Below are 14,327 nucleotides of genomic sequence, written 5' to 3'. Positions count from 1 at the left end.
TTAATGGCTCCAGCTATTTTTCTGTATGTGCTTAATTCTGTGTCATTAGATCAATGCAGCTTTAATGTGTGTGTGTGTGTATGTATTAAAAAATGCACTGGGGGAAAAAAAACCTGAAACCTTGCAGTAAACACTTGTGTTGAGTAATTATGTCAAAGCAGCCATTAACAGTAAGTTGTCTTTTTGAAGTGTACTGTTCAAGCTGTAAATAATTTGTGTTACAATGACATGTTTGCACAGGCATATTGATTTTGACAATGTACATTGTTCAAGCCATACAAGCTGTTTTAAATGTTCATACTTGAATTCTTATTGTTTACAATAAATTTTTGTATACTTAATGTTTGGACTGCATGTACAATTGTTAAATATATTAAATTGAAAGCTGGTAAATAAATCAACAAGAAACGGTTAATCTGTATTTCATGCATTGATTCAGATTTCCAAATTATATAACAGTCTGCTTGGGTGAATTTATCGTCATTTATCGTTATCGAGGTAAATCTGCTCAATTTATCGTGATACGTGTTTAAGGCCATATCGCCCAGCCCTAGTAGACGATATATTTTCTCATAAAGTATTGCCGATATGAGATATAATTGTATTTTTTTTAAACTAATTCAACCATTAATGTAGTGACAATACACCCTAATAAATCACCAATTCAATTGCAATAAATTTTTATTCCTAAATAAAACACAAACTATACGATAAATATTTTTAAAAAAACGCACAGACACACAATGTATAACAAGTCATTTGAAAGCTAGCTAAGTGCACAATATGAAATGGGTGAGAAACACAATGTAATTTTCGTTCTCTGCCAATTAGCGCCCATCAAGTTTTATTTGATCCAAAATGACTGTCATCTTGTCCTGCAAAGTGCACGTTAGCAAATCTGAAGCCAAATTATTCATTGCCAATCAGATTTTTCATCATGGGTGTAATTTAAAAGCTATTCTTAGTGTAGAATCTGAAGTAGTGGGATTAACTCCAGAAATCTTTATTTACCTGTTTAACATGATTCGCTTTTATTTTGAAATGTTCACTGGAAATATTTTCGCGAAGCCGCTAACCATAAGCTTTACACTCCGTAAAAAAGTGCCCTTCTCTTTTCGTCACATATTTTTTCGTTGCATTTGCTGTAAACCAGCAATTTTTCATATTTGAAGTGTCACTTTTTAACTGCAGTTTTGAGTTTTGGAGAAGACTGCCAATTATTTTATAGCAGGCTAAAATGTTTAGTGAATTGTCTTTTTTCCATTAGATAGATGTACATAGATGTATTTCCGTATTTTGTATGTCTGAACTTTAATTCTACGGTGTGTTATGACACATAAACATCTGTGTAAGGAACTAGAGTCGCATATGCAATCAACATGCACTTGTGCCGAGTGCACGCACCACAGCAAACACGCACGCACAATGTATGCACGCACGCGACGAAAAATTGCAGCCTGGAAAATTATCGCCGTCATTGTTATTTACCGTACGATATATTGACTTATTGCATATCGCTACAGGCTTAATAACAGTTACACTGAGCATTCAAAATTGAGAGTCAAGACATACAATGCACAACAGTACTGGTGCACGATAATTATTGGTCCGATAATAGGAATTATGACGTCATCCCAATAAATCCAATAACATTATTATTGCCTCATCTGGAGCCAGGTTCATTATTCCAAGCCGCCGCCACTTTTCAGATGAATGTTTAGTGTTTACCGGCAAAATATGATGAGATCGCCACACGCTTCCATACTTCGATCGGCAACCATGCACGGCACGTAGGTTTTTACCCCGGACATACAGTATAGATGTGTAATGTTAGTCCTGTCAGCATGCTTGGTCGGATTTCGTACTATGCAGAGAAGAAACCTCATACTTTATTAAAACTGGGTTCACTCACTGCTGTTTATATTGATTATTATAAGGCAAGCCTTTAATCTTTTTTGTTCTACCATATTTTTGTTATGAGGAATGAGTGATGAACCTTACTATATAATGCTTGCATTTTACATTGTTAGTTATAAGTTAGTAAGTTATTGAGAGGCCTTTTGGTTATTGATAGGCTTGCTGTCCTATAATTGCCAGGTTAAAAAAGCTGTTTCATGGACCAAGACCACAACAGTCTCCTCTCTTGTAGCACCAAATATTTTTGTCTGATGACAAAGCACAATACCTGTTGGGTTTCTGTTTTAGTTCAGTGCTCATTGTTGAGGAAACACATCTTTGTTTATATTGACTAATTGATTGTGATTAGGAGTGGGAACCTGTTGGTACCTCACGATACGATACGATTTGCGATACAAAGCTCACGATAGCGATGGTCTGACGATATGGCGATACAACGATTATCGATACATTGGTCAGGAAATCATTCTAGGGTATTCTACAAACAACTAATAAACAGAAAAACAAGCTTCTGCTGTGAATTGGAATGAGTTTATCACTTGTAGACGTCCAATCCATTTGAACTGGGAGGGTGGCAGCGAATGAACCCTCGTTCATTCGCTGCCATCCCTCCCACTTCAAACGGATTGAACGTCTATGCTCGGTAGTGGCAGCCAATGCCAGGCAACGAGGTAATTTTGGGTCATTTAAGGTCATTTTCCTGTTGATTTTCAGTTACTTCCTGTTGATTTTGGGGTATTTCATGTGTCTCTTCCTGTTTATTTTGAGTTTCAGAACAGGAAGTGACCTGGGAATCACCCAAATGAATAGGTAGTGACTCAAACTCAACAGAAAATGACCTGCATATGCCCTAAAATGAACAGCAAGTGACCTGTAAATGCCCTGAAAATCGGACAAAATGACTGTGAATGCTCTGGTTTCGAATGAACGAACGTTCCCAGTCGAAATGGATCAGGCGTCGAGCATCGTCAATGCAGCCTTACAGTTAACTGAGACACTGATGGAAGATTTTGGTAGCAACTTGTTCGTTCATTTTTATTTTTATTTTAGACATTGACACCTTTTTAAAACGCTATCTCGATTCTTGGCAGGAGCATATCGATAACCTTTTGGGATACAAAGTATCACGATATATCACCATTTCGATATTTTGTCACGCCCCTAATTGTGATTGACTCAAATTATATTTAAAAACAAATATTGGCACTTTATTTTAAGTCAAGACTGTTCTTGTCTTTGTTTTATTCATTATAATAATGTTCATGCATAACAGACAAATTTTATTCAAAAGGAGACTTGGAGGCAGACCGTAATCCAGCGCAATGGAATACAAATGTGTTAGCAACGGAATACAAATGTGTTAGCATGTGTGTTTGTTTTTGTCATTTCATATTGTGTAATACACAATAAATCTGCTGTCAATAGCAAACTGCACTGATTTGATATCTCACCTCCAGACTAATGATGGACAACAGCTAACAATCACACATGAAAAAATGGAAAACTATTCATTCGCCTAGCTTGCGGGTACATCATGACAAAACATATCTAAATTATTCAGTTGTAACACACTAACAGTCTTGGCTTCATGTCTATGGTCGCATATTTAATTAAAAGTACAACCAAAAAGTGTTGAGGTGTGACTGGGCAAACAGTCGAGTATTTTACTTGGCACAAGGGACGCTGAACTGGTACAGGTCAATAGTGTGTGTAGGGGCACGTGGCCAGGGTTGTGTCATTGCTATTTGGATTTTAACTGACATGACTAATGGAATGTCTGGCTGAAAGAGTGCCAAAGTGTAAAAGGCTGCACTTGCGTGGGGTCGGAATGAAATGCTTCCAGTCAGCTTACTCCAATGAGATGGAAAAGTTGTAAAAGTCTGTCATAGAATTTTTACGGTTTGATGATAATGCCAACTCCTCCGATAACAGCAGGTAAGGCCCTAATTCTGTAATAGGTATACACAACTGCAAAAAATCAAAACTCAATTTTAGTGCATTTTAGTGCTGCAATGATTAATCAATCAACAGTAATTCTATTGGAAAAAAGCTTCTAATCAAATTTTGCTGCTTCGAGGATTCATTAAATTAGAATGGCGTTGCAATGGTTTGTTTTGAAAGTGTTTGCATAGTTTTATTGCTCAGGGTGGATACGCTGCCCTCTAATTTCAACAGTGAATATGACATACAGTGAATATGACATAACTCATTTAACTCATTCACTCCCAGCCATTTTTGCCCTTTGCTCCTGGCCGTTTTTCTGGATTTTTACTGATTTTGCAAGGCCCACAGAAAATTCTGTTCTATTGCTATATAAACATGGAACCCACCAAAAGAAAGCATAGCCTTTCTTCTTTCAGCAGAAAAAAGTAAGTTCAAATCTTTTTCCATTCTTTAGAAATCAGCATTAGAAAATAGCTTACTTTGAGCAATTTTCCAATTTCTGATGAAAAAAAACGAGAAAACGAGCTTTTTGTAAACACATACATTTCAAACATAACTTTGATTATAACAAAGCTACTTTTTGCATTAGTTACATCCCAAAAATCTGAAGCTCTGACCGGCCTGCCAGGCCGTTCATTGCTGTTCAATCGGGTTGCAGGTCTTATAAAATGCGCTACTGCCCTCCAGTGGCCAGTTGTATAAAATGGGTTTGGAGCCTTGTTTTTTGTTTCTCAAATAGATCGCAAGCTCTTGATTCTTGTTAAAAAAATAAAAAAACAAAAACAAAAGACTTATAAATATGTTTTTGGGAGAATGAAGCATTTAAAAATAGAACGTATTTATACGTTTCTGGGAGCAAATGAGTTAACATGGCTGAATCCAGTGGCTCCTTGTTAAGACCAACAAAAGGTACGTTTTTGTTTGAGCTCATAATTTAATTTATAGGTATATTTAGAAGTTTTGGGGGGGAAATATCTCTTTCAACGATTTGTTAACAGCATTGTTAAAAAAAAAAAAAAGTTAGCATTTTATAGCATTTAAGCTAGTGGACTTTTGCTAGCAAACAATAACAATTGTTCTTTTGTTGTACTAAGATACTTTTTTTTCCTACCACTTGAGGCGAAGCTCAGGTATTTTAATTTATTTTTAAATGAAAGTGCAATTCTGCATTGTTTGAAGAACCACTCATGATTTTTTTTGTATTTGCATTTAATGCTCTATTGAAAGTGCAATCTTAGCAAGCATTTTCTCCTAAAATTTATTCTGCAACGCATAAAATGGTCCTAATCAAATTACTAACTTTTTGATAGTAAAATAATTGATAGCTGCAGCCCTAGTACATTTAGAAATAGCTTGTTTTTATCTTTAATAGTTTTACCGTAAAATATTTAAAATTGATTTTTTTAACCCATGATAATTCTTGTATTGCCACATCATGAGATAATCATTATCATGAGCCATGGATCGCGAATCGTATGGTATTGTGAGGTATCAGAGGTTCCCAACCCACAACTAAGATCAGTTTGACACCACTGCAATAGAGCATTTTTTTCCACTCAAGACAAAAGTGAAGGTAGCCAGTGAAAAACTGGCAAAACATCGCTAAAGAAGAAATTGAACTTGAACTGAATTTAACTTGAAGATAAAACAAGTGTTAGTCATTTTACCTCAGTGCCCTGCTCAGTTTGTCATAGTTCATTTGAGGTTTACACTTCCTGGCCCCCCATAGCCGGGCCACTTCATCCGGATCCTTGATGACAAACTCGCCGTAGTCACCCTGCCACGCGATGACGTCGTGGTATTCCTCTTTCCTCAGCAGTTCCAGGATGAAGTGCCACAGCTGTATCTGCCGTGATCCCGGGCTCGACTCAGGCTTGTAGGCCCAGTCGGGAAAGGCGAAACCTGTCATGAATAAAAGTAAGCGGCTTGTGAATAACAAAATAATGTAGCTGTGTCGAACAACAAGTGGGGGATGCATTAGGGTCAAGGAGTCCAGACTTGTTTGAAGTTAGGCCTGATAAGAGTCAGCAGTTTGTAGCTGTTTCAGGTGAGTGGAGTCTACAAGAGGAAAGAGGATTAGGAGTGTCTAGCCAAGTATAGATCACACATAAGAGTGCAGCTTAGTCAAGCTCGCAGTGGAGTGGCCTCATTCATATTTCACATCCACAGTGAATGTCTGCTTACTAACCTTACCCTCTGCTTTCCTGCACTGTCAGTTTGCTCTCGGGAAATTTCTCTTTGGCTTTAGTTATGGGAAATCCAAGCCATGTTTCAACTTCTATAGTTTGGTTCTGATTAGCTCAACAGCATTCTACTAAACACATTTCTCTGAAGAATACAAATGGTCTAATTCAAACTCCACCACAACTATCCTGAACTTGAACTCTGAAGTGTGGAGTCCCTCCGAGGCTCAGATAGTCCACTGATGGTACCACCTCTTTTTGTGGTGGTTTCGTATTTTATAACTTGCCTTGAGATATGGCAGAGCCTCTGGCCCTCTTCTTAATTTTTCTCAGCACTTTCACTTTTTTAATTCACGTCATTGAAACAACTGGTTCTAAACTGTTCCTTGCCAAAAATCTTTTGCATAACATACAATAATTGTTCCACCTTGGCAGAGCTCTGCTTAGCAACACATTTTCTAGTTGCGCTTGGATTACAATGTTGCAATCATCATACGTTGAATTTAAAACCACACGTGAAACTCAAAAGCCTTCAGGCTGAATTCGTTGGAATACTGAACTGAGGATTTTTTGTGTACCTTACGCATCTCATTTTTTAAACAAAAATTGCAATTCAAGAACATATTCTTTCAACAAAATTTTAGCCCCACTCTTTTCTAATCATTCAATTTCACCCACTTCTGTTCTCAAAACTACCAACTTTGTATGGTCAGTGATCTTGCTAGGTTTTTCAAGTAGCGAGTCCCGAAGACTTGTATGTTGTAGTTTGAGTGAGTCCCTAGGAAACTCAATAATATAATTCTATTTCTAAATTGAGTGATCACGGTACGACAACTATAAATACACAGCATATATATTCATGCATGTTGAAAATGTATCTGGAAAAAAAATAAATAAATAAATACTATTCAGAATTTGAAAAATTTACCACACAACAACTGTCACGTGGCAAGTAATATTACTTCTTTGTGGCAATGCTAAAAAATACTAAAATGAATGACAAATTCTGACCACCAATAAGTGAGCATTTTCCTTTGGAGGTATTTCTGCATCTTTACCTCTTCTGCTCACAGGATAAAGATGACCTTGTCAGTATTGGATGATAAAAGTCCCCTGAGAACTGGATGTATCTGAGCATAACAATGTTGACCGCCGTTCACAGTATTTTCAGCCACAACCAGAGTTAGCTTTGTTTATTTCACTACAGCCGGTCCCCTATATATAGCTTTAAATGTCATCAACATAAGGGAACAACAGTGGAAACCTTTACTTTAAAAAACTCAGAATCATTAACTGTTACAGGAAAATGTGTTGTAACTAGCTAGTTGCAGTTCTAGCGGCTAAATTAGCATTTCGTGATACTGTAATAAACAGAGTTCATGACTGTCCTTAATTGAAACTCAAAGGATTTCTAAAAGGAGCGCTCGTCATGTCCACCCACTTTCGAAAGATTCAGTTAGTTACAGTGATTTTGTACACACGTCGTTCATAAATAAATAATAATAATAAATGTGTTGTGTCCATCAGGGGCAGGGATAGAAACTCTGCTACATCCTTTCAGATTGGAATGTGTATTGACTAGGGCTGCAGCTATCGAATATTTTAGTAATCAAGTAATCGACTGAAATTCTATCGATTAATCGGATAAAACATTTTTTTAGGTAAAGAGCAATTATAAATATAGATGAGAAAACAAGACATTTCATCTAATATTGATCCATTTTAAGCCAATGTCTTTATTTTCAATGTACATTGTTGAAAACAGCCAACAATTGCATCTCAAATGTGACTTTAAAAAAAAAAAAAAGAAAAAAAAGACTAATTCACTGCTTTCACTCAAAAAAACTTTTAGAGCTTATAGAAATATATATATTTCTTACCTAAAAACGTCATTACGCTTGATAACACACATCACTTAAAAGTTAGGTGTTTTTCCCACGTGTTTCAATTGAATTTCCACTTTTGTCAAGCTATAAGTTCTAGTTAAGTTTTAAGTTAGTATAAACTGTATGTCGTGATAGGATTTTGAGTTTTTGCAGTGTTCAAAATAAGTGCTGTGCTGTATTGGAGCACATTAGGCACCAATGCTATTTGGTGTTTTATCCAGCAATGACTAGTGAGCTAAAATTGACAGTTAGCATTATTAAGTTTTTATTTTACACCCTAATCACTCTTCAGCAGTGTTTTCACAGATTAAATAAAGCCTGTATGGAAGCGCTAGCCACGCATCGACAGTGGTCATAATGAATAGAAACCTAGCCCTCCGCAGGGATAACGTTATGTGAGCGAGTGACAGTAACGTTAATCTTATTTATGAGCGCTAACAAGTGTACTGCTTTAAGATGGAGGCTGTTTTATTAACGTCGCCGAGTCGGTCATTTCACATCTAGTTCTACGTACATGTTATGTCTATGACACACATCTGATGCTACCTGCTACCACCGTAGCGGATATATTTGATTTCAACCATGCATGAATATAGAGGTAACGACAAAGACACCGACAAACGCGAAGAAAAAGGCACCCAGGAAAAGCAGAAAACGTCAAAAGCGTGCGAGTTGGACACCAAGGTGAAAATTGTTTCATGTATTCACTGTAAGACAGCGCTTGTATAACGCTGCAGAATGTCTTCAATGCTGCATCTCCACCAAAGGCACCCAGTTTACTCCGATAGCAGAGGAGCCATATGCGGGACAAGGTAAAATTAAGTTAACGTAGCGCTAATAAATAAGATTAACGTTACTGCACCTTGCTAACATAACCTTAGCCCTGTTTCTATTAATTATGACTAGTGTCGATGCGTGGCTAACTTGTCTTCCATACAGGCTTTATTTTGATCTGTAAAAACACAGCGCTGTTGAGTGACGAGGGTGTCAGATAAAAACATAATGAAGCTAACTGTCAATTTCAGCTCAGTAGCACTGGTGCCTAATGTGCTCCAATACAGGAGGTATCATACATTTATATTTAACACTGCAAAAACTCAAACTCCTACCAGGATTTACAATTTAGACTAACTTAAAACTTAACTAGAACTTAAAAATAGCTCGACACAAATGGAAATTCAATTGAAACGCGTGGGAAAAACACTTTTAAGTGTTTAACTTTTAAGTGGTGTGAGTTATCAAGCATAATGACATTTGTAGGTAAGAAATAAGATTTAAAAAATAATTTTTAAAAAAGTTTTATGAATGAAAGCAGTGAATTTGTTGTTGGTTTTTTTACTAGTCACATCTGAGATGCAATTGTTGGCTGTTTTCAACAACGTACATCTAAAATAAAGACATTGATTGTCTAAAAACTAGTGCTATCAAAATTATCGCGTTAACGGGCGGTAATTAATTTTTTAAATTAATCACGTTAAAAAATGGTCAGGAAATCATTCTAGGATATTCTAAAAACAACTAATAAACAGAAAAACAAGCTTCTGCTGTGAATTGGAATGAGTTTATCACTAGTAGACGTCCAATACATTTGAACTGGGAGGGTGGCAGCGAATGAACATGCCATCCCACCCACTTCAAACGGATTGAACGTCTATGGCTGTCAGTAGCAGCCAATGCCAGGCAATGAGGAAATTTGGGCCATTTAAGGTCATTTACCTGTTGATTTTCAGTTACTTCCTGTTGATTTTGGGGTATTTTATGGGTCACTTCCTGTTCATTTTGTGTTACCGACCTGGGAATCACCCAAATGAATAGGCAGTGACTCAAACTCAACAGGAAATGACCTGGAAATGCCCTAATATGAACAGCAAGTGACCTGTAAATGCCCTGAAAATCTGACAGAATGACTGTGAATGCTCTGGTTTCGAATGAACGAACGTTCCCAGTCTAAATGGATTGGGCGTTGAGCACAGTCAAGGCAGCCTTAGAGTTAACTGAGACACTATTATGGTGGAAGATTTTGGTAGCAACTTGCAGGAGCATATCGATAACCTTTCGGGATACGAAGTATCACGATATATCACCATTTCGATAATTTGTCACACCCCTAGTTTGAATTGCGATTAATTACGATTAATTTTTAAGCTGTGATTAACTCGATTAAAAATTTTAATCGTTTGACAGCCCTACTAAAAACGGTTCAATATTAGGTAAAATGTCTTGTTTTCTCATGTAAATTTATAATTTAAAAAAAATGTTTTATCCGATTACTCGATTAATCAAATTTTCAGTAAAATATTCGGTTCCTAAAATATTCGATAGCTGTAGCCCTGATAAAAATAAAAGCTAGCATGGGAAGCGTCGTAATCTCTTCACCTACAGTCTTTGTCATGGGAATACCAACTTGGGTCTTCGTTCAAACCACATTCCTGTGTTTAACACAAAGCCTCACCACAGTGCCTCCTGACAGCTAACACACTGAAACTACTGTGCTCAATGTTGTGTTAGTGGCCATTGCGGGACGCTTGGCCTCCTCCACCTCTTTCCTTCCAGTGCACTCACTCTTTCCTACGACCAGAGAAAAAACCGACCAGTCATCCCTCATTTCAATACACCTGCTGCGCAGAGGAAACAAGATTTACACACACACAGTGAGACTGTGGGCGTGGACATACATACTGCACAGCTGTTTGCCTAACCACATTCAAGTTTGAGCAGCAACAGGAAATGAGGTTGGGCACTGTGAGACAAACACGTCCAAAACATCAGATTATGGATGTGAATGGATTTAGTGGATGACTGCCTGAGGCGAGATAGATCACTCTGATAATCTGCGCCACGCTAACCTGCCCAGAACCATTTGGTGGGTTGCGTAACACAATCATGTTGGTGGCACATCTGCCAGACTGTTATGAATCTGCACACTCATTTTTCTTTTTGTGCTGTTATGTAACGGTAACAGAAGAGTGCACTTTCTAAGCTTTCCTTTGCTTATGTTATTGACAACAGGCTGCACAGGGGGTGTGATTGTGAAGCGCGGACCGTGACTCACTCGCTGTTACCACCTACTCAGGATTCTATGGCACGATTCGGACCATCCAAATAACACTCGAGCAATGTGTGAGATGCCTACACATTTTCCATCTCAAAAATTCCAGACGGGATTTTAATAGCGCTGGAGAATGCGCGGCTTGTGGGAGGCCAATGATGTGGTCAACGGCCAAGCTTGTAGGTCGCGATGCGGTAACACACAAGAGGTGGAAAACAAATACAGTGGGTGCTTGGTTAACATTAGATGATTGGAAGTTAAGAACAAGACGAAAGGAAGTACTTTGCCTCAGAATATATGATCTCACTTGATCTCGCTTACTGTGATTGACTGTGATTTATGCTTCTGAAGTGTTTTTCATACATATATTAGCATAGTTCATGATACATTTTAGGGCCATTTAGACATGTGCCGATTACCGGTTTCAAGGTATACATTGGAATGAAAACTTCAAGGTTTCAAAACCGAAAAATTTTCCATCATACCGCTATTTTCATGTCTCAAAAATGCATTGAAAAATCCCTCGCTTGCAGCTGCAAGGCTCAACCCTCCCCCACCGGTTGTTGCTCAGTGTCAGTGAGTCAGCTGTACTACACAATGGCTGGAGGTGGTGAAACCCCTGAATTCCCCCCCCCATTGAAGAAAACGAAATTGTTGGTATGGGAATACTTCGGCTACATAAAAGTTACAGATGGCCGCTGCTAAGAGAGGGAGGGCCAAAAAACATGTAAAACATGTTTGCGGAGGGTGACAGCCGATTTCGCATTATACAAAATTAACAGTTGGCAAACACTACATTGTCTGGGTGGCGTGGCTCAGTGGTAGAGTTGTTGTCCCTCAACCCAGAGGTTGTGGGTTCAATTCCCTTCCCTGATGTACTCGTCTAAGTGTCCTTGAGCAATATACTGATCCCCAAATTGCTCCTGGTGTTGCGTCACCAGTAGGTGGATGGCGAAATAGTGCTAAGCGCTCTACAAGTATAACACCATTTACCATAACACCATGAAAATTTCCCACTAGGTACGAGAGCTAACTCCAGTGTGTTTAGTGAGTCTCGCCGTGGTGTTTTTTGTGATTTGAGAAAGAGAGTGTGTGTATAATGTAAACATGATACGAGTCATACATATGTGCTTTTTATCAGAAAATAATTCAGTTATTTTGTTTCTGATGGTAATGATGGGAAGCTGTGGCTGTGGGTTTAGGCTCACCTAAAGGACTGCATTTATTTTAATTTTATTTCAAATATTATAATTTATTATTATTATTTTATTTATATTATTATTTTATGTTATTTATTTAAACTTAACATAATATTTATGTTCCAATTTGCTAAAAAAAAATTTGAACAATAAAAATCCTGTTCAATGGAAAAAACGTTTTTCGTTTTTAAACACAGATATCTCAGAGGAACACAATTTAGAGCTGTAATTGGAATACCGTGATACCGTAAAACCGAGATATTTTGGTTGAAGATTATCACACCGTCAGAATATTATACCGGCACATGCCTAGCGCCATTAGATTTCTGTTCCATTGTAGCAACAGGACTCCGTTCTAAACTTAGGATTCCAGTATAGTTTACTGTTATTTTGGTAACTTCTATTTACCGTTCTTTTTTTTGTTCCCATTCCTGTAGGATTCTGAGCTTGAGCAGATTAGTGGTCAACCACTGGACCCAAATTTGGAAGACCTTAAAGCAGTGGTCTCCAAACTATTCCACATAGGGCCGCAGTGGGTGCAGGATTTCACTCCAACAAAACAAGACCACACCTTTTCACCAATCTGGTGTTTTATATAAGTGTAATCAGTTGATTGGAGTCAGGTGCTGTTTGTTATAATTAGGGCTGTCAAACGATTAAAATTTTTAACCGAGTTAATCACAGCTTAAAAATTAATTAATCACAATTCAAACCAGCTATAAGATATGCCATATTTTTCTGTAAATTATTGTTGGAATGGAAAGATAAGACACAAGACGGATATATACATTCAAGATACTGTACATAAGTACTCTATTTGTTTATTATAACAATAAATCAACAAGATGGCATTAACATTAACATTCTGTTAAAGCGATCCGTGGATAAAAAGACTTGTAGTTCTTAAAAGATAAATGTTAGTACAAGTTATAAAAATTTTATATTAAAACCACTCTTAATGTTTTCGTTTTAATAAAATTTGTAGGATTTTCAATCAAAAAATAAACCAGTAGCTTACCATTGTTGATGTCAATAATTACTCAATTGTCATGGTGCTGAACCCATAAAATCAGTCGCACCCGAGCACCAGCAGAGGGCGACAAAACTCCAAAAAACACAAGTAACAAGTGCATACGACCCTGAGCTGTCATTTTAATCTGTTTGAGCGGGGCATGTGCGTTGATTGCATCAAATATCTTAACGTGATACATTTTAAAAATTAATTACCGCCCGTTAACGCAATAATTTTGACAGCCCTAGTTTTAATACAAACCACATTGGTTAAAAGGTCTGTGCTTGATCGGTATGAACAAAAACCTGGACCCACAGCTGCCCCCGAGGACCGGTTTGGAGACCCCTGCCGTAAAGCTTTTATATTTGGCTGGTCAAACCAAAATCTAAGTCAAAACTTATTTCAACTAGCATCGAGGGATTGACTTTACACTGGCTTTATAATTTGCTTATAATAGACAGTAATCGGAAAGGTGATTGAAAGTCATCAGAATAGTTTGGGGGAAAAACATTCCTGAGCTTGAGTTGGCATTGAACAACCTTTGTGATTTTAAATTCTCTAGTGTCATGCAACAGTGGTGCTGTTTGTAATGAATGAGCGGTGAGTGAAAATGTAGACTACCGCGTTAGCCACTAACTACAACCCTGCTGTCAATTAGGAAATACTGTTTGATTTTAAAGGTATGTAGTTCACATTTTATTTCTGTTCATACATTCCCCTCACTAGATCTTACAGCCTTTCTCGCCTAACGTTGCCAAACACTCCAGTCAAGAGCTCGCCGGTCCAATTTCCTATCAGGCTGAAAGGAATGAACAAGCCACGCTTAAAAAATGCAGACTTGGAGGTTTCTGCTGTCTGGTTAATGAAGCTTTATTGAGTGGAACATCCGATTACAAAGAAGCGGACAATTTGTTATAGAGTGAGTGTCGAAGTTGCAAATGTACAGATTAGATTTAGTCGTGTATGGTGAGATTTAGACTGAAAAATTACACTAGTTTTTGGTGTGTCCACCTATACTGCATGTGATATCATTGTGAAACAAGAAACAACTTGCATGCAATCAACGACAGAATTCTAAACTCACACAAGCACAGAGAGAAACATGAAACGCATACACAATCTAATAAAAATCATTGA

General features: G+C 37.5%; 1 protein-coding gene across 1 annotated transcript in view; it reads right to left on the bottom strand.

Moving 5' to 3' along the window:
* erfl3 (Ets2 repressor factor like 3) overlaps positions 1–14,327 on the bottom strand; it is a 123,984-nt gene that overhangs the window by 36,069 nt on the left and 73,588 nt on the right. Inside the window, exon 2 of the mRNA XM_057833568.1 lies at positions 5,529–5,763. Coding sequence (XP_057689551.1) covers positions 5,529–5,763 — 235 coding nt within the window. The remainder of the gene's footprint in view (positions 1–5,528; positions 5,764–14,327) is intronic.

Source organism: Corythoichthys intestinalis, chromosome 4, assembly GCF_030265065.1.
Source record: "Corythoichthys intestinalis isolate RoL2023-P3 chromosome 4, ASM3026506v1, whole genome shotgun sequence".
Classification (NCBI taxonomy): Eukaryota; Metazoa; Chordata; class Actinopteri; order Syngnathiformes; family Syngnathidae; genus Corythoichthys; species Corythoichthys intestinalis.
This window is presented reverse-complemented; position numbering and strand designations above follow the sequence as displayed.